Source organism: Strix aluco, chromosome 1 (assembly GCF_031877795.1).
Source record: "Strix aluco isolate bStrAlu1 chromosome 1, bStrAlu1.hap1, whole genome shotgun sequence".
Taxonomy (NCBI): Eukaryota; Metazoa; Chordata; class Aves; order Strigiformes; family Strigidae; genus Strix; species Strix aluco.
In genome coordinates, this window is record NC_133931.1 from 8,501,457 (window position 1) to 8,527,626 (window position 26,170).

General features: G+C 42.5%; 1 protein-coding gene across 1 annotated transcript in view; it reads left to right on the forward strand.

The window, feature by feature from the left end:
* The first annotated feature begins 1,455 nt into the window (after positions 1-1,455).
* Positions 1,456-26,170, forward strand: part of NDRG1 (N-myc downstream regulated 1) — a 75,839-nt gene continuing 51,124 nt past the window's right edge. Inside the window, exon 1 of the mRNA XM_074837130.1 lies at positions 1,456-1,493. Coding sequence (XP_074693231.1) covers positions 1,471-1,493 — 23 coding nt within the window. The 5' untranslated portion in view covers positions 1,456-1,470. The remainder of the gene's footprint in view (positions 1,494-26,170) is intronic.

Here is a 26,170-nt window from a genome sequence, read left to right on the forward strand (position 1 = left end):
TTGGCCGCACCTCCCAACTAGTCTTGAAAAAGAAACTCATTGATCCCATGTTATAAGAGCCCTTAGAGTAATACCTTTTCATATAATTAACAATTTTGGACATTTTATAATCTTTCTATTCAGGACTGTCTAGTATTAAAGGTGTTTCTCTTTATTTTTCTGCTTGCTTATCTGTTTTCTTGGTTTCTTCATTTAAAAGCTTATGCTTGCTTAGGAGCAGATCTTGTGAATTTTGTCCAAATAAGGAGAAACAGACATGCCATAATTTGGCTCTGCCCATAGTGAGGGATGGAGGCAGAAAGATTGGGAGAGAATATTTTTCATTTTACTTAGGCCACATACTACAATGGTTTGCAATACCCATTTACAGGCAGAACTGACCAGTTTGTTGGCACATATGAGTCATTAGATACAGGCTCCATCCACAGTTGTTAACCCATGCTTTACCCTGGCAGAGGCAAGAACAGACAGGAATTGGAAAGTCCTGTTGGGATAAACCTGAGGAACAAGCAAAAGTATGATAAAACTCAGGGGGAGTTATCTATAGTTCACCAAGTAGCCCAACACACAACACAAGGGCTTGGGCTGGAGCAACAGGAGGTTGGAAGGGCTACTCGCTCCAACTTCTTCTCTTAAATGGGGGCAAATAAGGATGGGCAAATTGGGGCAACTTCTCTTAAAAGGTAGCTTGCCACTGGTACCCAGACAGGGCCACTGCAGGTATGGGTTGGCAGGGTAGGATGGAGGCGGTTTAGCAGAGAAATCAACTAACTCACTAATCATCTACCAGCAAAAGGGGATAAGTCCAAAGATTCAGCAAAAGATACTTGAAAACTAGTTGTAAAAGCCTGTTGCTGCTCCTCTGCACTGGGTAAGGGATAGCTATCTGTGAAAGTCATTTTGTTTAAGGAATTGCTGAACATCACAGTCAAAGAGGTTTCTTTTATAATATTTTTTAAAGCATTCCTTAATGACTGAAGCTGGGATGCCTTTTGAGATGGGGCAGAGAGTGCAAGTGAACTTAGTCCGGATTACAGTTTTTGCTGGGAGAAGAACCAATATTGGTCCATAGTAGCACATACAGATGTGAGTCTGTGCATGCATCTCACTCAAGCACCTCACCTTGGGCAGTCCTGGTTTGCTGTTCTGGCACAGATGTCTGTTGTTGAACAGATGTTGTCTTGTAAGCTCCCCTAAGCAGCTCCATTTTCCAATCAGAATTGTAACTGGAATTATGTACAGAAGATAATTGCAGCATTTATAAAAGGGGAGTCTAAAAAACTGGCCTTGCAGCTCAGAGAATTGAGGTCACCCATCAAGCTGCTGCCGTCACCTCCTGCTTGTTTCAAAAAAGCCAGATGACTTTATTAGAGTCTGCTGCTGAATAGATACTGTTGGCATTACAAGCCAGGAAAGACAGCTAGGATACTCTTTTGTCACTAACTTATTTTTTGACCAGAGAACAAACCAATGCTTGCTGTATCATCAAACAGGTAATGGTCTCTTGTGTAATGATAGCAAATTATTATAATAGTTATTATTATAATAATTTATAGCTATTTGTCCCTTAAGGCACCTCCTTTGTCATGTTTTTCACTGTCTGTTTTGTGACTGTTTTGTTGAGATCGTAAGCATTTTGGGCAAGGACTGTCTATGTGATATGCAGCACTGGTCACCTTACTCATGCCTAATGAGTGAGGTTTTGCTTTTGGTAATTATATTGTATCACTGAAATCAGCTATTAGCAACAGGAGAAAAAATTGTAGCATCTGGATTGGTATAAGATAACTGTAAGGAGTCACAATATTATTTTAATTGTAAAGAATCACAATATTACTTTCCCTGCCCTTTCTTTCAAGACCTGTGCAAACATGTAAATACATCAGGACTGGATTGTCTATGCAGTCGCCTAATGAGACATTGGCAATTAGTTTAGGCCTCACTTGTTAGACGTGATGGCCCTGCTAGTCAGCAGGTGTAAATCAATATAAAATAGCTGCTGAAAATCTGACCCATAGATTAAAGAGAGCTATATCTGAAGCCAAGAAATAATTTTTGGATATAGCACTGTCTGAATAAGAAAAACGTGGTTTGGATTAAATCTTCAGTCCACAATGCTAATATAATTATAACTTCAGAAAAAGAAAGCATCAACCTTATTAAATAAACATCTCTGTGGCAGAGAGAACAGAACTTTTAAATAAAACACAATAAATCTGTGAGCCAAACAAAAATCCAGAATATTTTTCTTCAAACAACTTAAATGTTCTCTGTATTTCCCATTTTCTTCCATGTTTTAATAATTATAGGGACATGATTGTCTAATACCAATATCAGAACATGGAAGATAGATGAGATATTACACTGTAGACATGCTTGTGGTTTGGCTAAGGTTCACTGTTTTTGTAAAAGCTTCAGCTCTATGCCTGTTAGTATATAGACTTGATTGCAAAATGTCTGTAGATGCAAAAGTGTGTACATAAAATTCAATGTTAAGATCTAAATGGGGCACCGCAGACCCTTGGATAATGGGCCATGAAACTGAAATGTGCAAGCGGAGACTGCTTCAGTCTCAGCTGTTCAAATAACCTGCAGTGGCAGAAATTATGTCCACGCCAACACAGAATGACATCAATGTTTCACATTCAGGAAATAGATTTTGTTGTTGCACACTATACAGTGGAAATCATACATGGATATATTTATGTGTATTTATTTACATGCATATATAATATATACACATGCACACATAGAATAGATTATATATGATTGTAAGGAACAAATATGTATACTTTGAAAAATGATGTCTTCATCATCTTAGTAAATTTTCAATTTATCTTAACTACAATTTCAACGTAAATCATTTTGACACTTTTGACCCCATACGCAGTTAGACCAGTGAGGTTAAAACAGCTGGTCTTTGTTGCCCACTTTACAGAAGCTGGTAAAGGGTGACATTAAAATGGTAAGTGGTCTTCCAAAATACTGGAAAGCCAGCAGGATGGTGGATGATTTGTGGAAAACCAATGCTCCCAGCAGAAGCAGGTGGGATGGGCAGGTGAGCAGAAGTCTGCCAAGACAGGTCTCTGCAGCTTTTTGTGTGTCCGTGGAGCATCCGGGTTGATGCTACACAGCTCTGTGTATCCCACTGTGAGACAGATGTAAGGGATGAACATACTTAAAAATCTCTGTGAAATCCTCTAAGAACTACAGGTGACATGAGGGATCTTTTTTCCTAAGATCAGAGGGAGCTGGGGCTGGGATTTCACCCATGCCTGTTGCTGTCACTATGGGCAGCAAGCAGTTAAAGCAGTCAGAGTCAAAACCATGAAGTAACAGAAATCACAAAAACTAGTGATAAAAGAAGGCTGTGTTTGTGGTGTACAGCAACTTTAGAAGCACCAGCTATTTCAGTTTTATGGCAATCCCAGCAGTTTCAGAGAAGGCAAGGTTTTGCCTTGGTCAGCATGGTGGTCATCTCCCAGCTCAACAGAGGAGCCAAAGCAAGAACCAGCCCTGCTGTGTGCCCCAGAGCCGGTGCTGGGGCAGGCTGGCTGCCATTGGCAGGGCTGGTTTCCTTCCCCTGTGGTGTCCTGGGAAGCAAAATGACTTTAGGGAAGGGATAAGGGAGGCCAGTCCTCCTGCTTGAAACAGAAGAGGAACCTTCCCTCCCTATGCACATGGTCAGCCAAGCGATGTTGGCCAATGTCCATTTCCTGAATTAGTGAGGATGTTGAGGTGGCCGTCATTGAAATCCCATTCTGTGCTTCATTGCACTTCCTTCCCCAAGAGGATGCTTTAGCACGGTGTGGTGTTGTGTGAAAATCCCTTGGGGTGCATGTGGCTCTGCAAGCCTGCTCTGTAAAACAAGGGGGCTCAACAGCAGACAAATCAAAGAGGAATCAGTCCCAGGCTGGCCGTCCATGGTCAGAGAGAAAACCCTGACCTCAGCTGACAGCCTTGAAATGTCAAAATGTCAAAGTTCCCTTTTGCCAGCCCAAAGAGGCCTGGGAATTATAGCCCCATGGCTGGGGGATTTGTTGCCCTCCACAAGAAATCACCCTGGACACAATAAAATCAGCCTTCTTGCCAGAGTAGGCAAGGCGATTGAGAACGGCGAAGGAAGCTCTTAAACATTTGCTTTCTGGATTTTGACTGCCAGATCTCTCGGGAGAGGTTGGACTCCTCACAAAAATGCTTGACGGGAAGAAACTCCCTAGGAAGAGATTGTTCTGTTTTGTTTTGAACTTGAAGGCTTCCAGTTGACTTGGGACACTGCCACCAGCCACCTAAGGAAAGCTTGAAGCCTTCCTACACAGGGTGGGGTAGAGTCCTACTGTGGGTGTACAAAAGGCCTTCAGAGGCATGACTTTCCCTGGGATGTAATCTTCTTGCCACACTGTATTTTGTGGTTGAACGTAAACTGGGTGGTTTGGTGCTTTTAATGACAAAATTCTACCAAGGTTTCTCTCTTCCCTCCCATCCCCCTGTGGCTTTTACTCTGGGTTAACATGAGGTTTTCCCTGGAAATCATTCTCTATGGGTCCTATGTGTCTGCTATAGATTTTTTTTTTTCCCCAATGACTCTTTTCAAGAAAAATGCATAAATAATACAAAAGGGAAACAGAAAATTGGTTTCCCTGCTTAGGGATAGGAGACCTCCTTACTGGCTTGAGCATCTTGCTCTCCCTCACACTCCCTGTTGTTCCCTGAATCTTGCATTTTAGGCAGTACATCCTCAAGGGGAGGGGAGAGACTGTTCTCCCATTCTTTGTTTCCCCTGGTCCCTTCCCCTGAGTATGCCCTCCCCACCAGGGACAGTAGAGTCTTCCTGGGCTAGAGGAGCAGTGATGCTCATCAGTCCTTCTGCCCACACCCTGACACTGGGACGTTGGGAAAGATGTGGACTTGTACTCATCCAACTTGGTGCTGAGAGCTCATGGCTGTGGCTGTCACAGTGGGGTGTTCAGTGGTGTCAGTGTAGGAGAAGTGTGCTGTGACAGCTTCAGTGCTTGCTGCCTGCTGCAGACACCCTCAGCACCACGGTCTGCAGGTTTGCAGGTAATTTCATGGAAATTCTGGGCTCCTAAGTATCAAAGTTATTTAGTGGCTGTTTCATGGATATCTCCTTGGGTTTAACACGCAATTTCTAAGTTCTCTTTCAGGGAGCTAAGTGCTATTTTGGAACGTTGCTGCTAGACTGTCCTTGCCTCAGTTTCCTTAAGTATATAATGGAGGTTTCAATATTTTCTGGCCTTACAAGTTTATTGTGATGATGCATACATTTAAGGCACTCAGATTAAAATGAGGTGAAATGAATTTTCTACATGTTTGTGATAAATAACCAGATCCCTGGTTATTTTGGTGGTTTCCTACAAGACGCTTCTGATTGAAACCCTACAGCGTGACCCATATCTGTAGGAATCTGCAGATGCATTTTGTATGAAATGCAGTAAAACAGAACAGGTACAGTGCTGAAACTGCTAAAGCTCTGGTCTAAGCACCAGCTTCCTTTAAAGACATCATTATTAAAAATCGAATCTGGTACAATGTGAGAGATTGCAATATGCTATGATGAAAATTTCCTATCTATGGAAAGAATAGCTGATCTGATTTTTTAACCCAAAGACACAAAATAAACAGAGACTCTGTTGTCCGCTATTTGCAACTCCCACAACTCCCACAACTCCCAAGGCCACAGCATGAATTGCCCTTAAATTTGACTAGCACTATAAAATGCAAACACAGAAATAGGCAGAAAAGAGTTTGCCCTTTTTCTGCTTAGTCAGGTGACAATGGGAAACTGCCTGTAAGATGCACCACAGCAATTCAGCTTCAGCCTAGGGCTGAGAGTTTGACCTCTTCAGGTGTACGAACTGTGCCCATGTCCTATTTAATTGATGTTCTCCTTACCACTCTGTTAAGCACCAGATTTGGAAAGTCTCCAGCTGGTGTGGAGGAAGGAATGGAGTCTATTTGCCCCTATTCATTCCTTCACTGCTGTGCAGAAGAAGGTAGGGTTTGGCTCTCTGTTGGGATTTTAATCATTACTCTTCAAAGTGAGTAGAGGGCATTTATGATTTTTTTTCTGCCTGTCACATGCTAAGTGACATTAGGACTGAGCTGTGAATGAAGCAAGGCAGTGGTGAACGGCTCTGCTTGCAGCCATGGAGTCAGAAACTAATTTGTTTCTCATTCAGCAATGCTAACCCATTGCAAACATGCTGGTGACAAATTTTAAAATAATATGTCAATGAAAGGATTTGTTTTACTCTATGTTAAGCACATCCTCCTTTTCAATTATAATTTTTTTTTTCCCTCAGCGTACCTAAGAGATATTACATTTATATTCTTTAACTACAGAAAAAATTGGACTAGTGAGCCAAAATAGTTCTGGTTATCAGTATTTCAATTTTAGATAACAAATACTGTGCTTGTAACCAGCACACGTAAAGAAATGTATTGATCAGGGATGATTCACTTATAGAATCAGGCTGCTCATGGGCAATTCATGTGAATGGAAGGAAAAGCTAAGTTTGTTTAATATATTAGTGTGCAGATGTTATCTCTATTTACAGATAGTCAAGCTGAAATTCATGAAGACTGAATTGCCTGCCAAGAAATGACAGAAAAAGGCAATGGCAGGTCTGGGGAAAGACTTTGGATCTGCTGTCTCCAAATCATCAGCTCTACCAAACAACAGTACCTCCCTTTAATTAATTATTCATTGTTAAGTGTTTGGAAACAGCTGAGACACAAGCACATTACACTAAAAGATGTCTTGCTGGCATCTTTTTGGCCATGAAAGATGTGACGTAATATTTCTCCATTTTGGCACTGAGAAAGCCTGTATATGGTAAAGAGCAGCTGTCCCTGGTTTTCATGAGTGATTAAAGGTGAAAAATTGATTTATTATTTTTGCTACAGATCTTGTTGGCAACCATGCAAGATGTGAATTGCCTAGTTGTTTTTGTCTCTGTAAATGTAGTGTTTTCAGCATGATAAATATTTTTATTCACAAACTCAGCTCTCTGAGGACCTCTTCTTCTGCCTTAGCTCTGTTATGCTAAACCATCATCTCTCTTTTCAACCTTGTCTCTCATGGGGGAAAGTTTCAGACTCTTTTCATTCATAAAAATGAGAGGGGGAAAAAAAGCCTTTGATTGTTTTCAATCTATGTAGGTCTTCACATCACTGAAAAAAATCCTGCTGGACTGTGTCATTAAGCATTTCCTTTCTGCTGGTAAAGACTCCACCTCCCACCTCTTGTTATTTGTCTTTAGCATTGTATGTTTGGACCTTCCCAGGCCAGCTTCTATGTGTTATGGTCTCAACTGTGTGTGCCCATCTGAGTCGAGCTGTCTCTCTGGGTATGCCAGGTGCTTCCAATGGGGACACTCTGCAGCCATCCAGTGTGTAAATGCAGAAGCACTTCCCCAGCAGAAGTTAGAGACCATCTTCACTGGGGTGTTTAAACTCATCCAAGCAAGGAGAGGAAAGCTTAACATATCTTTCAGGCAGCCTGGATGCTGCTAACTTTGCTGAGGCACAGGCTCTGCTGACAGTCCTGTGGAGAGTGTGATGGCCAGATGCTCATGAGGCCTCCGTATGGATCGAGGTACCTTGTGCTCACAGTCACCCCTGAAGCAACACTTCAAGAAGGGCACAAGCTCTTGCCTTCATGTCTAGTTTATTTGTGTCTATCTTACAAACACTGAACAAACTGCATCCATCCACGAGACCTTATTACTTGTCCCTTTGCTTACATAGCAGTCTGGCTGCTTCAGCAAGACTAAATATTTTGAGCATTTATTTGGTCTAAATATTATTTGTGTGCCACATTTCCATCCATTCTGAAATCGCTGTGCACAAGTCGACTTACTCTTAGCCCTTCCAAAGCCCAAATATCAACCCCTCCTCTGCCAGCACAGAAAATACATTGAGGTTTGTGTATTTTTCACACCATGTTGCCCACCAGTGTCAGCTGCCCAGGTTCCTGCATGTGTAAAACATCTCCAGAGGTGTGTTGCCAGATACACAGAGAAATGATATGCATCCTCAAATGCCAACAGACAAAGTCCAAAGGTTTCCTTCTTTTTCACCATCCTCCTGTACCTGTGCTCAAGGATCTTGCTCTAGTTAAGTTCATTGACCTTGCCAAAGTCTTTCCTGCATTTCCACCCTTGCTCAGCTCATGCTTACCTTCTTTTTCTCCATGTCCCACCCTTTGCCTCCCAACACCAGAGTCCCAGTGCTCTAGGGACCTTCTGGGAAGCTCCATCTTGGAGGACACTGACCAGTATTATGTTATGTCAGCATTTTTTTCAGGTTGCCACCAAACCTGTCTTACTTCTTTATCTGGGCTTCTTCACCTATCTGAACTTCTTCACATAGGTTTCATCCTCAGCAACTGCAGACAATATTTTATGCTATAAAACTGTTGGTGGCAAAGAGGATGACTGTCCTCTCACTGGAGTAAATCAGGAGTAACTAAATCTGGTGTGTTGCTGTCTGAGTGGAAAAAAACAGACCCGTGCACAAAATACTGCAGAGCATGAAAGTTCAGTGTGCTGTGCCACTGTGAAAACCATGACCTGTGAACCTCATGTGATGGCATTGCTAAATGAGCTTTGAAAAGAGAACATTTTTCTAGTGGCTTCTTAAAGAATGTGGCGAAACAGCGACAGTAATCAGCAATGTTAATTGCAGTCACACATCAGTTTTCATTGGCGTTTACCAACTTTCCATATAAAAGACATTGTTACACTTGAAAGCTGAGGTCAAGTTAGCTAATCATTCATAGCGTGTTTACTTTCTCCCAGGATTGTCTAGCAGGAATTGTACCTTGTATTTTAAAGTTATTTCAAGCAAAGAGCCTAGAGTGAAATTGTTTAATTGATTTAAAGATCTTTATAGCTGACCTGCCAATCAAAGTGATTCAGATAACTAGCTGGTGTGCTGTCTGGTGAGACTCAACTCTACGCTACACTAATTGATATGTGGATCATCTCTGAGGAATTTATCTATCTGCTCTGTTCCCAAACGTTGATTTCAGTGAAATGGTGTTACTACGTATTTAAAACTGTCCACTATATCTGTTGCTAAAAGTCATGGGACTGTGAGTCAGTCATCTTGGATGACTTATGGTTCTGTCACTGATTCACTGAAAATGAATGTCTATACTGCACCCAGCATGAAACAAATAAAAGCTCAGACGCAAAAAGCAATCTAACCAAAGAGCCAGAGGGTTTGTCACCGACTAATTAGGGTAAATTATAAGGCTATAGTTTTATAGGGCTGTTTTATAAGGCTACAGTGTTTCCAGTTACCATGCGTATTTGTTCAGAAAGGACTAGTTCCTTTATAATCTTGTGCCCAAGGTTATCTAACAGTACAATGTGTGAATAATACATTTTCCCAACTGAGAAACGTACAAGCATGGCAGTGTTTTGAAAGGAGTATTTTAGTCATTGTATGGGTGTGAGTTTGTTTTCTTCAAGTTATGGAATATGACTTTAACAGATAAATGGGGAAAACAAGGCTTTCAGTCACAATATGTCTGTTATAGACCAAATATAGAATACACTAAAAAACCAAACAGACAACTATAATTTGTGTTTAACTATATGCCCTGGTACAAGATTCCATAGTGAAGACAACTGCCGATTCAGCTTTGTCAGCAGATTATACTTTTTCCAACCTCATTAACGACCTGGACTAGCTAATACCACCTTCTGCAGACAAAATGAACCTTGTCCCATATTTATCAGCCAGTCATTAACAGTCGTTAACCAGAAGGTTAGAGAACTCCTGCTCCTGGGACACTTCCAGGAGCTCAGCACCAAACTCGTCTGCTGCTCCTGTGGAGGGCTGGGTTTTAGCTCAGACCATCATTGTGACTGGGCCTCCCTTCACGGTCTGCTCTGGCTCCTGCCTGCCACCCATCTCCCAAATGCCTGGTGCTGCCTCCCAGCACACCACAGACCAGTGCAGGAGGGGCTCTGCCCTGCCAAAGCCGCCCAGGGCAGGCAGGGGACCTGTGGCCAGCAGCAATAACAGAGGCATGGAGGCAGCTCTGCAAAGAAGTGGGCAGCGAACCGGTGGCAGGGAGCTCCTGCATCTGCCCCTGAAGCTCCTCTATGTCTGGGCCACTTGCTGCTGGGCTCTCTGCAGCAAAGTCATCATTATTTAATTTTTTTAGATGAACTGGTGCATGGTCCAGCCTCATACATCCAGCAAAATTGAATCCTTAGGCTCTGTTTTACTTTAATCTCCATATAACTTGCCCTTAGGAAACTGCTTGGTTAGTCACCTCCATACCTCACCGGGCAACACCACAGTTACAAGCATTCACACCTGAAGAACAGGCACAGAAATTACATGACATTTTGTAGAACTGACTCTCTCCAGGACCCAAATAAGGACAACCTTTTTATCCCTTGAAGAGTTCATGTCACACACTGTACCTTTGCTTGCTTCCGTGGTAATAACTACCCATGACTGCACTGCTGTATTTTACGTACCTCCTGTACGGACCACCATGATCAGTGGAGCATGTCCACCCATGCCACCGAGGAGCCGGAGGCTCTCTGCTAGAGGTTCTCTACACTGAAAGTCCACAATGCAAAGAGAACCGCCTTTTGGTTTGGTTGAGACCGGGGCAGGTTGGAAGGACTGGCTTCAAGACAAGGTGCCAGGCAACGAAATGGGCACAGCTGAAACTTCACGTGATTTCTTACTCAATATTGTGGTAAGAGCTTTCCTTATATGTTCTTACTCAATATTGTGATAAGAGCTTTCCTTATATGTTCATGTTTGACCTTCACTGATTGCCACTGCTGCTCTCAGGTTTTCCCAAGACAGGGTGCGTGTTGCTGTTGATACCACTGTAGTGCTGATAGGAGACTAGTTATTTACAGTCTCTGTGCTCCCCTGCTATTTCGCAAGCATCAGTCACTGAACAAGTTCTGTGGTCAGGATGATTCAGGAAGCAAAACACTACTACATACTGTTTAGTACAGTCTTCAGTCAACTCTGATTCTCTGATCTTCTTTTCCCTACACCTTATTTTTAATGCACTTTTTCCTTCTGTCCTGCCCTCTCCTCCCAAAATTCTGTTGTTTCATTTCCAGAGAAAAGCAGTAACTCACATATCAAAATAAAAAGATACATTTCTAATTCCAGTATATTCACCTTGCTCATTGCCAAAAGTCATTATGAAAGTCATGAAGATGTTGGAGGTTCAGAGGATAAACCAAAACACAATGCTGATGTTACAGGAATCCTTTATCACAGGAAGGGGAAGGAAACCTACAGTGCTACCAGCTCTGGAGGTTGGCAGAGAAAATATGAACATTCATCTCTGCTCTCAGATATTCCCTTCAGGAATGCTCTGAAAAGCAAATTATACAAGCCAGTCCCATGGGATGGTCCCTTGTGCTCACACTGCACTGGGAAATGGACTCCAAATTGCAATGGGAAAGGAGCTGTGGGCTTTTTATGTCTTGTGGTTCCCCTCCTTGAATAATTTTGGCCACAAGGATACAAAAGGTTTTGTTTTGCTCAAAAGAGGAGGGGGAAATCTTTGAAAAAGCCAAGTTTAAGCCAATGGTGCTAGTTTTAGTCCTTGGTATAGCGCACAATGCAGGGCTTTGTGCAGACTCCAAGGAGAAGAACATATGTTGCGTATTTCAATGGGAACTGAAAAGAAATGCTCTGTCAACTGACCAGGAGCTGGGATGTTTAGGGATCAGTTTCCTAAGTGAGTGTAATGGCATGTGAGCAGTTAGGAGATGATTAAGACCAACACACAGAGCAAAGCTCTCTGAAAGAGGCTTGCCCTGGACGTGTGATCTGTAGAACAGATCTCAAATGAAATAGATCCCTTTGTGAAGTGTGTTTGGGTAATGAAAGCATAGGCAGGAAAAGATCTCTTTTAGGTTTTTGTTCTCCTGGAAACATTCCCTTGTAGGCCAAGGATAGGTTGATAGGGACCCAAACAGAGATGTCCACCTAGTTAGACATCCTTCTGGGATGTGCTTCTATTACTAGTTACGCCTTTCAGCTGCTTGTCACTGCCAATCTGCTGGATGAACCACTTGTGGGACTGTTGCTTAGTTTCATGGAAAACCAGCTGTATTACTTTCATTGTTCGGCTTGTTGGTCTGAGCTGATTTTCATTAGCAGCTGACTAAAGAGTGTTCCCATAAATTGCCCTGCCTGTAGGGTAGTTGGCAGTCACTGACAGCCAGGATAGCAGGGGAGGGAAGGTGGGGACAGCAGAGTCCAGGAAGAAGATCTCAAAAAGATGTAAAACTACCAGCGAAAACCTAGAAACCCTATATTCCCTCTCTTTACTCAACCACCATAGCTCCCTAGAGACTAGTGCATCAAGCTGTGAACCAGGAATCTTGATAATTGTCACAGCGAGAGGAGAGAGATTCCTGGGATATAGATACTAGGTAGGTAGAGGGACACCTCAATTTCAGCTTGGGACAAAGTGGAAAGAAAGATGGGATACGCAGGCAGAAACTCTTCTACAGTTTCATAACTCTTGTGCGCAATTCTTGCTTGCATCAGCAGCATTGATATATTGTGAATAATGGCAGCCATATTTTTATATGGGTACAACTTTTGTATAGCACATCCCTTACCTGTCTGGAAAGTACCCTAAAATAAGTGACAGACACTTTTGAATGGGCCACTGCTCCAGTACTCCTCTTGAAGCTGGGTCATGGTACAGCCAAGGTCAGAAGGTGCCTGGATCCAGAACGACAGCCCATACAAAGCAGTCATCTGGCTCTCAGGAGAAAGCTCTTCATCCCCAGCAGACAGTGATAACTCCATTTCTCTTCTGCTTCAAGCATATAAATCCAGAGTAGAGCAGCAGTGCAGCAGACCCATGCACCTCATGTTTCCTGTTGGGTAGGCAGTCATTGTTCTGCGTGTTTAGATTATGTTTATGCACTGTTTAGGGAGTCTTATCTCTGGATTTCATTGTGAGGACTGTGTATGTAAAGCCTAGGGCTTGGCATTCCTGAGGTCTGGCCAATGTCTGGCCACAGGTCCCCTGAGAGCAGATTGTTTTGTTGCAGGATCACCTCTCACTGCATGATGAAATCTGCTTTTACTGCCTTGTGTTCAACACTGGAGTTGAACATGGAGTCCCACCATGAAGCATTATGTTTTTGATGGGAAAACACTGGGATTCAACTAAAAGTAGAGCATATCTCAGCAGGTGATTACAGCCACTTACTTTCCACAATATTTCTGCTGTGCATGGAGCAGTCTTTGTCCCTGTGCAGCTGAAATATTAAACAGGCTAACGAGCTACTCCTGGCCTTTCCTTACATATAGACACCCCTGCCCACCACCTCTCCCAGAGTTAAGCATTACCAGGGAGGACTGGTTCCTTCACAGAGAGCCCAGCAGAAGGGAGGCCAACCTCTTCCCAGTGTGCTGAATGAAGGAACCTTCCTCTTTGTAGCAGCAGGGTGTGTGCATATCAAAAAGAGACAAACTAAGCTGGCAGAAACTGTCTTTCACAGTTTCATAACTCTCCTGAGCAGTTTGGCTTTCTTGCAGCTGTCATCACATCAGTCACACCGCTGGATTGCCACAGGAGCTGAATGAGAACAATATCTTCGTTCCATTTTCTGCCCACCTCAGGAATGGGCCTGGCTCCCTTGCGCTGCATGGAGCAGTGACAGTCATGATGGAAGGAAAGCACTGAGCCCACCCATCCAACTGATTGCCAGTGGTGTCCCCCACCTTGTCTTTACACCAACAAATGCTGAGGCCTCTGGGCCACAGTGCCATTGCACTGCTTGCCTACTCAGTAGCTACACCACCAGCTAAGGTATCCATGGGAAAGAGTATTTTTAAACCCTCTGTCAGTTGCTCTTCCTTCCCAGGCTAACATGCTGCCAATTAAACTGTCCTGAAGCAAAGCTGAGAAAAAACATGTGCTCTACATGTGTATCTAGCAAATAAGAAAATAAAAAAAAAAAATATAGTCTGTTCCATCTTCTCCTCTGTGCCTTTGGAAATCTGATCCTGATTTCCATTAATTTTCTCACTAACATTTGGAAATCAGAAGGTCAGTCCTCTGAGGTTTTGTGGTCATCTGGTTTGAGTAACCTGAGGAGCTAACGCCAGATCTGTAGTCCTTGTCCTAACACATAAGGAAGGCCTTTATGAGGTTAACTCCCAAATTTGTGCTTAGATGCTTTCCATAATTTTTAATTTATGTTTGAATGGAAATTTTAGGCTGCTCTTACAAGGCTGTGCACCTCAAAGGTGTGTACACACAAAGCCCACACTACCTGCCTTCCTTGTTTGACTTTTAGGCAGCCTTTTTCCTTGCATCCCTCTTAGACAACTTTCTGTGGCTGATATTAGTTGGACAAGCTAGTTGATAGGATTTGCCTTTCTGCCCTTAAAATCTACAGTGGGCATCAGGCAACGAGCTCTGTTGTCCTGTGGGGCTGTATTTACACCACTGAACACTCACCCACTCTAGGAAGTGATCCTTTGTTCCTATCACAAGGTCCACCAGAGTGGTGATTTTATAATATGAAGCTGAGGGCACATCCTCATGGGAAAGCACAAGACCCTGGGGTTCAAAGACAGCAGGATGATGATAAATTCAATGCAAGGCATCTGGTTCAGTCTCACCCTCGCTGCCAGTGGGGAAGGCTACCTGGGGGAGGTGTCACCCCCATCATGTTGGGGATTTGTCTTGGGCAGAGCTGGTCGGATTGCTCCAAAACAAATCCCAGGAGAGAAGCAGTGGTTTCGCATTGTGGGCGGTCAGGGGTTCATTGCCTCAATTTCTTCCCTGGATGTTTTTTATTTAACAGGGTAGACATACCCCCAGAGCAGAGGCAGGAGATATCGCTGTGCAGAGCCTATTCTGCAGTCCTCTCTCAGGGACAGAGAAAATATGTACCTTCATTTTGAAAGAGGCTCTCCTGATTAAAATAATCACCCCTCGTGGTTTTTAGCTGCAGAAATCAAGCACCAGGCATGGGGTTTTTAGGCTACAAAACAGCCCACCCTGCATGTTGAAGATGCCCTTCACCAAAAGCTTCTCCTTTCTTCCCTCTTCTGCAGCTGGTTGACAGAAGGCCTTAGAGATTAGCTGCGTTCCTGTGAGCTATTTATACTGAAATATTTTGTGTTGAAAGATGTAAGCCCTTTGTTTCCTCTGTATGTACACAGTGATCCCTGAGGGCAAGCAAATCCTGCTTTGTTTTGGATCAGATACATTGCGAATTACTGTTGTAAAACGGCCCCAAGTGCACTTTTATGAGTCAGTCTCACCTTTACGCTTCCACATGTCACCAGGCACTCTCTGTGTGTGCAGCTTTCCAATTCCAGATTACCCTCGTTAAAACATGTCTAATCCCCACTTGGGACGATGCTTCCAAAACATTTTCTCCAAAATAATATTTCTTGATAATTTTTCCAGGCAGAGAGTGCATTTAGCTCCCTGGTTGAGCAAAAAAAGAAAACCCTCCAGTAACATCGTTGGCCAATTTGGCTGGCTGATGTGTTGGATTAGGCAATCCTCATATGTAATGTAACCCTCATATCCTAAAATAAAATGCATGGGGCCATACAGTATTCTCTGCTCCTGTGAATGGAAAACAATGCTTCCACACATCCCAGGTGAGAGGATCTGCAAAGGAAACACAGAGATGAGAATGGTACAAAAAGCAGATCAAGCAAATATATGGATAGATTTCACTTTAGACATCCCTCCCCTTCCTCCCTGCCCGTAGCAGAATAGCTTATCTGCTGGAGTGTATGTTCAGGCTTCTGTGGGAAGAGCAGGCTGAGAGATGCAACCTGACAGAGGGACCTTGGCGCAAGTGCCCAGGTAAGGATTTTTCTGTACGTCTCTGCATTTTGGAGAACACCTGCAAAGATGGGGATCTGAATAACCAGCCAGCTCCACACCAAACAACCTTGATGGGACTAGAGACCCTCTGACCAAAACACCCAAAGGCTCTCTAGCCCCATAAGCAAGGACTTTACCATAGGGAAAAATCTAAAACTATGAAGTCTGAATACTGGGCTTGGAAGAGAAGTCAGCTGGCAATACAACATGGCCTTTTTTGTCTCCAAGCCAGTACACTTCACATCTTCCCTTCAGCTCTGCAGTGAATCTGATAGAACCAGAGGCAATGGGCACCAACTGAAAGACGGGAGAATGCAACTGAACATCAGGAAACACCTTTTTACTGTGAGGGTGACTGAGCACTGTCACAGATTGCCCAGGGAGGTGGTGGAGTCTCCCTCCTTAGAGATATCAAAAAAACACCTAGACATGATCCTGGGCAGCTGGCTTTAGGTGGCCCTGCTTGAGGAGGGTGGTTGGACCAGATGATCTCTAGCGGTCTCTTCCAGCCTCCACCACCATCTGTGATTCTGTGAATCCACTGAAAAGGTCCCTTCCCCTGAAGCCTCCTGCAGCTGTGCGGTAGCAGGGAAGCTCAGCATTAGCAGCAGCCCTCTGTTACAATCTCTAACAAGGAGATAGTTTTATGTGATCCAGTATGAGTCACTGGAGTTGCAGGTCAATGGCCAAATTCTTCTTTTTGTTACACCCATTTAGTCCTGTGGGTTTCAGTGAGTGGGATGGTAATGGAACTGGTCCAGATACATTTTATTAAGCAAAAATGCATTTTGGTCCAAGCTGTTTCAAAAGTGCTCAATATACAAAGCACACTTTAATACGATGCCCTGAAAAGGTCACCCAAATCTTATCCCATTGGGAAGAGAATTACTTTAAACAAGATTTGCTTAAGGAATAATACCATCCTAAAGGGGATTTTGCTTTTTCTCGGATATCATAAGTGGCCATCAGTTGCTGAATCCTTCATTAGTTGCACAACTTAGTGATACAAACACAAAATGCTGTTATGTATTGGGCATGATTTACACTGCTAATTCCTCTGAAATGAGGTTTTATGCTAAGTGCTTCCACACTTCACTAGCACTCTGTTTTTAAGAATTTAAATGTGAAGACCTTTTCTTTCACCTTAGCTTTGATCCAAGGATTTTATTTTCTGTTATTTGCATGTTATTACACTTATTAGGCATGCTGCAACCTTGAAAGGCTTCTTCAGATTGACTCAAAACACCCTGAACATTTTCCACAATTTTACGATATCCTTTGGAGAACCTATGATGATTATTTTCTGGATTCAGACAGCAATACATACCAAATGCCCCCATCCCTCCCAAATAAAAATCCCAACCAAACAAAAAACCTGTCTATAAATGAAATTTCATTGTATGGTCTTTATGAAAACTTTCTAAGGCCAACACATATGAAGAAGGATAGCAGATGAATCTGAGCTGCAGTGTAGTTTTATTCTGTTCTGTAAAGCAACAGTGCTGTAGGAAGAAATGTCACTATTGTTACAAATGTTGCTGCAAATTAACAAAAGTTAATTCTAGCCAACAGGTTTTTTATAATTGCTTCTTTTTACAGGGCACTATTCTAGGGTATTGCTGATTTTTTCAACCAAACATATTTATGGAGAGTAAAACAAAAGGTATTTGTGATTTGCAATTTTTATTTTATTTACTATTCACACTCATTAGATTTCTGATTTCTGTTACCAAAGGGAAATTCTCCACTTTTAAAGATAATAAAACATCCAGCTGTATTTATAAAGAACCTAGACAACAGCTCCACATTTTTTTTCTGGTTTTTTTTCTGTCTTTTTCCTACTTCATATGCTGCATAGTCTCCTCAGTCTACCAGCCCTGATTGTTGGGATTGTGCCTGGCATTAAACATTTAACAGAGACCTTTTGTTGCTAACGCCATGGTTATGACAAATGGCAGATTGTTAAAGCAGGAGCTGTGTTATCAAAAGTCAATCAAGAGTATGCCAAAAACTCTGGCTCCTTGTGCAGAATTCAAATGTACAATAGGCATCATCTAGATTGGAGAAAGAGAAAATTCATAAATGCCAGCCAAATAAAAACCTTAGGAAGAAAGAAAAACAGAGGTGTGCAGCTGGAACCAGCAAGCGTGTCACCAAGTGTGTTCCTGTTTACTTGCTTTTGCTAGAAAAATCCTTAAAAGAGGGAACCTTTAAAAGTTGACCCCAGTGAGGTGAGCCCTGAGAACTTATGAGGGGTGAGTGTCCTATCTGCCTTTAAGGAGGTGGAAGTGAAGAGGAGGAACAAATCCAAGGAATTCAGCTGAACGTGGAAAGCTTGTGGAACAAATTATGGAATGGCCTGTGAACACTTGGACGATAGTACAGTACTAAGAAATGGCCAGTGTGGTTTGTCAAGAGTAAAGCTTGTTAAAAGAATTTAGTTTCTTCTCTGACATGGTAACTCATTGTACAGGGTTAACGTGGCAAGGTTTTGATAGCAGGGGGCTGCAGGGCTGGATTCTGTCAGCTGCCAGAATTTTCCCCCCATGTCAGACAGAGCCAATGCCATCTGGCTCCAAGATAAACCCACCTCTGGCCAAAGCTGAGCCTATCAGAGGTGGTGGTAGCGCCTCTGTGATAACATACTTAAGAAGGGGAAAAAACTGCTGTACAACAGCAGCTGAGAGAGAGGAGTGAGAATATGAGAGAAACAATTCTGCAGACACCAAGGTCAGTGAGGAAGGAGGGGGAGGAGGTGCTCCAGGCGCTGGAGCAGAGATTCCCCCGCAGCCCGTGGTGCAGCCCATGGTGAGGCAGCTGTGCCCTGCACCCATGCAGGTCCATGGTGGAGCAGATCTCCACCTGCAGCCCGTGGGGGACCCCACGCCAGAGCAGGGGGATGTGCCCTGAAGGAGGCTGTAGCCTGTGAAGAGCCCACGTTGGAGCCAGCTCCTGGCAGGACCTGTGGTCCACGGAGAGGAGCCCACGCTGGAGCAGGTTTTCTGGCAGGACTTGTGCCTTATGGAGGTCCCATGCTGGACTGCATTCCTGAACGACTGCAGTCCATGGAAAGGACCCATGCTGGAGCAGTTCATGAAGGACTGCATCCCATGGCTGGGACCCCGCGCTGGAGCAGGGGAAGAGAGTAAGGAGGAAGGAGCAGCAGAGGCAATGTGTGGTAACTGACTGAAAACTTCATTCCCCTGAACTGCTAGAGGGGGAGGAGGTAGAGGATTCAGGAGTAAAGTTGAGCCTGGGAAGAAAGGAGGATGGGGAGAAGGTACTTGTAGTTTTGCTTTTATTTCTCACTGTCCTACTCTGTTACTAACTGGCAATAAATTAAATTAATCTTCACCAAGTTGAGTCTGTTTTGCCCATGATGGTAACTGGTGAATGATCTACCTGTTCTTATCTCAACCCATGAGATTTTCATCTCATTTTCTCCCCCTGTTCTACTAAGAAGGGGGAGTGGAAGAGTAGCTCGGTGGGCACCTGGCAGCCAGCCAAGGTCAATCCACCACATTCATCCATCTGATGACAGGGAAGTGGCTGACATAACTTACTGCATTTGTAATAAAACCTTGGGTAAGACTTCACTATCACATTCTCATAAGGAAAGCAGGAATATATGGTCTACAGAAAACTACTATAAAGTAACCACAAAATTCAGTGGTATGACTTAGAGGAGGGTGCAATAATTGCTACTCAAGAGGGATGGCACATCAAATAGCCCCTTTCGTTTTGTGATTTATAGCACTGTAAAATAGAATTCCAATTTACATGAGCAACTAGCAACTTGTCCAGGCAGGTTCAACACTCAAAACGATCTCATTAAACAGAAGAAATGTCCTAAATTAATTAATTTATTAAAAATATAGAAATGAGCAATCATAGAACAAATAGGAAAAGAAGAGAAGCTCATAAGGCAGCAATAACACAGACTAGGATCTACAAACTGAGTATGAAAATGTATGATACTTGGGCAACTAAGCATGTGTCACAGCAGGACTACTGTAAGTCAAACACAGGAGGTAAACTTTGCCATTCATTTAGCCCCCTTTGAGTAACAAATCCATAGAGAGACCCTTCAGCACCTCTGATGTCCAGATTTCAGTGTCAGCTTTGGATACTCCACACCAAAAAAGGTGTAAAGAAAACAGAGACACTTGGGTGAAGAACTATGAACCTGGCAAGAAATTTAGAAAACAAGATCTATGAGGAAATGTTTTAAAAATAAAGTTTGTTTTGCTTTTCAAAATATTCAAAGGGGAACACAACCAGTAGAAATGCCACAGAAACACACAGAGAAGGAAAGCCCCATAACTTCAGCCTTCCTGTACATGCAAATGTTACCAAGAGTGTTAATTATTAGAAGGAAAATTTGTTCTTCAAGTGCCCTCAGTCTATGATAAGAAAGAACTAACAGGCAACAAAAATAGAAAATAATTTCTTAATGTATCTCAGAAGACATTACCTAGAGAACCACCAAACTCTACTCCTGGAGGACAGTGAAACAAGTTAAAAAGAACTTGATAAAGGATGACTATATTTACTTGATCTTTTTTCCAAAGAGGCAGACAGATTCCCATTTAGAGTCCCCTTCCACGTTAATTTCCTATAATTTGATATGAAAATACAGGTTCTATTCTTTCCACCAGAAGTTGTTTGGCAGCCTTCTCACTTTAGGAGAAAAAAAAAAGTAATATTTGGAAAATGCTGTGAATTTCTTTCCAACTCTGTTTTCCTATCAATAGATTCTTACTCAAAGCCTGGAGGCTAGTAGCCTGTTTCTTCAAATGTATACAGTAAGTCAGTACTTCCAGTAGTATTTTAATCTAGTATATTTTTTAATCTCTTTTTATGCAGCACTGCAGTGCTTTAGGTACATCTTTTTTGAAGTCTTGTTCTGCTTAAATGGTTACAAATACAAGAAACCACCTGAGCTTCTCTAATCCTCTTTCTATAGGAAGCTGGCTGAAAACCTTTCTTCCAGTCTCTTGCAGGGTTACATCCCGTTTTCCAGGATGTCTGCACCTCCCTCTCCACATCCTCCTGTGATGTTTATGCCATTTTTCTTCTCTAAATATTTACACCATCAGTTGATTGAGCACAAAGCAATAAACAGAAGAAGACATGCTCAGCTTCCAGAGTTACTTGGTTTGTATCTACTTCGTACAGCGATATACGACCATCTTGAGCCCAAAGCTCTTTCCATCTTGGCTACCTGCTTCCTCAGTGGAGTTTTCTAGACTTAAAACCATCTTAAATGCTGCTAAACTTTCTCAAAACCAGTTGCTATCCCTTGTGTTTATCTTTTAAGTGAAAAACAGTCTGAACAACAAGAAGTTGACTTTTATGTCAGCTACCAGATCCACATCCGTCGTTTGTTTTTTGTTGGTTTTTTGTTTGTTTTTTTTTTTCCTGCTACCACATCACTCGCTCTTATGGTCAGAAAAACAGGGATCTTCCCCATCCAAAATAAAATTGTACCTGATACAATGTTCAGTTTTTCCTCCTAACTGTAAGCACCTCAAATCTTTGGTCAATCATTCATGTTAGGATAGATATGAAATTCCATTTCCACTTTTATAAGCAAACCTCCTATATTAAGGAACTGTTTTAAATTTAAGTACTTAAACAGAAACACAAATCAATGACAATGATGAATCTTTATTGTTATTTAACTCCGGGAAGGACTTTGGGTGTCACAGCATGAGTGAATGTTTATCAGAAAAAGGTGTTTTTAAATAGTGGCTAATCCTAACCTTAAATATTTACCATATCCGTAGATGCAGTATCGCACCTCTGTGCCCTGGCTCAGCCTTTCTGCAGTACCAGGGAACGTACTAACTGAGGCCCCTTAAGATTATTCCAGGGAGGTTTGATACTTCGCCAGGAAAACTCTTGAGTACATAGCTGCTAGATGTTGGCAATGGGGATGCAGACAATGTGGCTCTAAAAATGTCTAGTTCAGTACACTGCAGCTGCTGGAAAAAAAAGGACACTTCTCCTTTTGGTGAAGAAAGTTCTGTTTTGACAAACTTCTAAGAAGAGGCACTGGCAGCTGCTGAACCCAGGACACTTTTTGTACCAGCAGTTATCATGAGCCATGTTGTTTGGTTTTTTTTCCCCCTTTGGCTTTTAGTGTGCTGCTGGCTCTGTGTGATTATCCAGGCAGGGAGTACAAGGTATTCTGCAACACTGACAGTGGCTGGTCCCCAACAGCCAGACACTCCTTTGAAGCCACTTGGATATACGTGAGGATCCATTTTCTGCAGCACCTTTCCCAGACCAGCAATTCTGATAAGCTACTCTTGCAAATTTGCATGAAGGAGAGTCCAAGCCAAAGATGTGCATTCTCTCATCTAGAAAAATCCCAGAAGGATTTAACTTTATTGTGAATCTTGCCTTTTGGGGGTAGAATCCATCAGATTCCTCCATCACCCAATTGGTTCGCACACCAGCTTGTCATTACATGAGCTCTTGCCTGAACTTATGAAGAGGTGATAGATCAGAACTGGGTGAAACTCCTGCAGGTAGCCCAGGAGTCCTTGGGACCCTTGCTGGAAAATCGACACACCCACAGAAGGAAGGGCTGAGGTCTGGCTTTCATGTCTGCATCTGGAGCTTTTGGCTTGACTAAGACTGGTGTTAAGCTAAAAACACTGACTTGATGAAAGGTCAATAAATAACACATCTCAGGCAGCTCAAAATCTGCTTTCAGCTTTGTCTTGAGTTTCTAATAGAGACAGACAAAAAGGACATAGAGAAACTCCTTTCACTGTTGCAAATAAACTGCTGTAAAGCAGCTCCACACCCGGAGGGGGGCAAGATCTGTCCCTTCTCCCAGCCTGCATCAAACATCACAGATAGAACATGAGATTAAATTTATCTCCTGTGGGCTTTCGTGTCTTGGAACTAATGACAGTGATAACCCAGTAGGAAGAATCAGATATGCCAACAGTTTTGTGGACAAAGAATCTAGTTAAAGGGTTTTGATTTTGTCCATGCTACATAATACTATTTTTTTAAAGCATGTTCCCCAATTTACTGTAATTCAGTTTTAAATAGTGCTGCAGACAGGGTTTTATGCTTTTCACAATGTGTTAACTAGTTATGGTCAAAGATTCCTTTCCTAGTTAAGAAATTTTTTCAGAACTTATTTAAGTTTCTAACAAGATGTCTTTAAAGTTCTGCCCACATATGGCTTGAGATACCGTGCTTGAAAATTGACCATAAAAAATGAAACAGATTTTTGTCCTCTTTTAAATTCTGACAACTTTTGAAGTGCTGCTTCTGAGATGAAAATAACCTATGATGTGTGTGACAAACAAAGCAATAAATGCATTCCAGCAGGGAAAGCACGCTAAACGAGAACTCTTACATTCAGTAACAAATGTTCTTCATGTAATCCCTTATCAGTTTTCTCAGGGTCTTTCCCTTTCTGAGCTGAAGGGACACAAAGTGTTGTACAGGCAGTCTTTTCAGATATGGTGGCTCAGATCTCAAAATATTTTGTTTCAGTATGTTCATACTATTCTCCCAGAGTGAAGCTGGTATTAATCATCCTGCTCAAATCTCTGATCTCGTGACTCAGATCTGTTCATCACCGAAGGTGAGGCAATTCAGTGAAAGCCGCATGATACAGAGCACTGTTTTCTGGTGGTTAGATTCTCCCTTTTTCCAAGGCTGCCTGGTACCACAGACCATGTGTCGGTCGATTACTACATCCAGGCCTTTCTACAAAGTGTATCTACGTGCACTCAAAATCTACTCATCCCACAATACTAATATTTGTGCAAGCTACAATACTTGTAATTGCTAATAACCTCGAATTACTCAAGACTTAAACTCTGGCTTGGGTTCCCTATCTAGAAGATGATAGGGAATGTCCTCACCCCTTCAATAGTGAGCATCTTTGCCACAAACTGCCTCTTTCTAGTAATTTGTAGCAAAGCAGAGTTCCTAATCTTATGTCTACCCAGCAATGGAATACCAATGCTAATGAATAATTAGCCACATTTGTAAAGCTTTGCTACACACTATTAAACACCTGTGGCCTTACATTCAGAGATGTTGTATGTCAGTGCTGGGTGATGAAAAGCTAAATTAAATCCTCAGTTATGCTGGCAGACACTTATAGAGTTCAATGAGTTAATACAGCTAAACACAACTTTGCTGCCCAGCTTTTCTGAAAAGCTGCTTTTTTCAATTTGATACCATTGGTCATCAGCCCACTAGACTGAGGATACGGGAAGCAGCAGCAGCATGTGCACATGTATTTTACTACAGCCGATGCCCATGGAGTTGTGATCGCTGCTGGGCACTACCAGCTATGTAGTACGCTACGTAATAAAGATAAAAGATATGTCAGAGTATCGTATCTTCCACCAAGGCTATCTTAGGACAGAAACTAGAAGGACGTATGCATCTTAGCTAATAAACACAACTAGGCATTTAAGTTGTATTTTTTCCAGCTGCTGTCAACAGTGGTTCTGGTTTTTCCTTCTTACTCTGCTTGGCCTGTGTTTTTTGTAGAAATGGCAAGCCTTAGGACTTTTTGCTGTCTCTGTTCATTGGATAACCCCCCAGGACAGCTCTGAGAGTGTTCAATGGTTGTGATGTCTTTGTCCTCAGCATATTCACCTGAATTCCTTCCTGCTTCAACTGGTGCTTCCCATTCTGGTGCCTCTGAATCAAGTTCTATTCACCAGTGACATCTTCCCTTTCCAGTGACAACTGGAGCTGGAAACCCCCAACCAATAACCTTAATAAATGTTTTCTGATCTAAAGCCCACCCTTAGCTGTACCTCTGCTAATATTGATCATCTATTTGTTCAAAACAAGATACAATGTTTTCAGATTTTAAGTGAGGTTCACCTGCTGACATTAAACCTCAGGTGTTTGCTCTATTAGATACTTGTTCTGAGCAGTAAGACATGGGTCAGCAATGACCATTGTTCTTCCAAAATTGCCTTTGATTTTTAATTCTGAAAATTATTCTCTGATTTTTTTTTGGTAGGGTCCAGTTTGTTCAGTCTAGCAATGACACTAAATGTCATATGAACTAGTCTCCTGTAGACAAAATCCTGGAATTTTCCATACCCAGAGCTAAACTTAGACCATTCCTCTCTGTTACTATCAAAACTCTATTTGTTCTTGCAAGATATATCCTTGATCCTTTTTTAGAAAAGCACTGAGTCCATCTGCCCTTTGGGCATCGGATAACTCCAGGCACTGCTAACCAAACTATTATAGTAACTCAGACCTTATGCCTCTTTAATTTCTGGGTTTTTAAAACTCTAAGCCTGCATCCAATATCCAGGGCACATGCTGCACTGTAGCATTTCAGCCCAGCAACTGGTTATTTTGGTTAGTTTGATGAAGCCTCCAGAGTTCACCTTTTTAAGCAGTCTTGGCACCCTTCATTGTTCACTCTGTTTTATGGTAGTAATCCCAACATCGCTGTGATCTACCTTCCTGTGTCAGCTTTCCTTTGGGCCTGCTACTTCCACTGAGCAGAACTTATTTTTGTTTCCTTAGCTTTATGTTAGTGTCTTAAACTTCTGTTTAATCTCAACCTCCCAAGCCACAACTTGAAGCTGTTGCCCTATTATATTCTCTGCTACTACTGAAAAGGGTTTGGCTTCGTCATCCCTCCAGTTTCCTTTCAAATAGATGTAGGCTGCTATTAGACCACCCCTGAGTCTCCTCTTGCCAAGACTAAACAAACCCAGTTTCCTTACCTTCTCCTTGAAGGTAATGTGCCCTAACCCCCTAGCTATCTTTGCAGCTCTTTGCTGAGCTTTTTAAGGTTCTTGACATCCTGGTAGGTCCAAAACTGGTCTCACCAGGGATGAGGTAAGGGAGGGTAAGGGAGGTAATAATTTCCCTGGATCTGCTGGGCACGCTTCTCCTGATGTAACTCAATGTGCAATTTGCACTACCTGTAATGAGAGCAGACTATTGCCTCTTGTTCATTCTGGCATCAACCCAAAGCCCCAGATTCCCTTTCATCAAGTCTCAGTCGTTCAGTTCCCAACCTGTGCTGATGCGTGGGGTTATTTCAACCCAGGCACAGAACTTTGCACTTCTCCCTGCCAAATTTCAGGAAGTTCTTGCTGGCACAATTCTCATGTTTCTCAAAGTCCTTCTGGGTTAAAGTTTTGTCACTTGGTATATCAATCACTTTCCCTCACTGACCATCATCTTGAATTTGCTGCAGGGTGCACACCACTGGTCTCATCATCCAAATCACTGATGAAG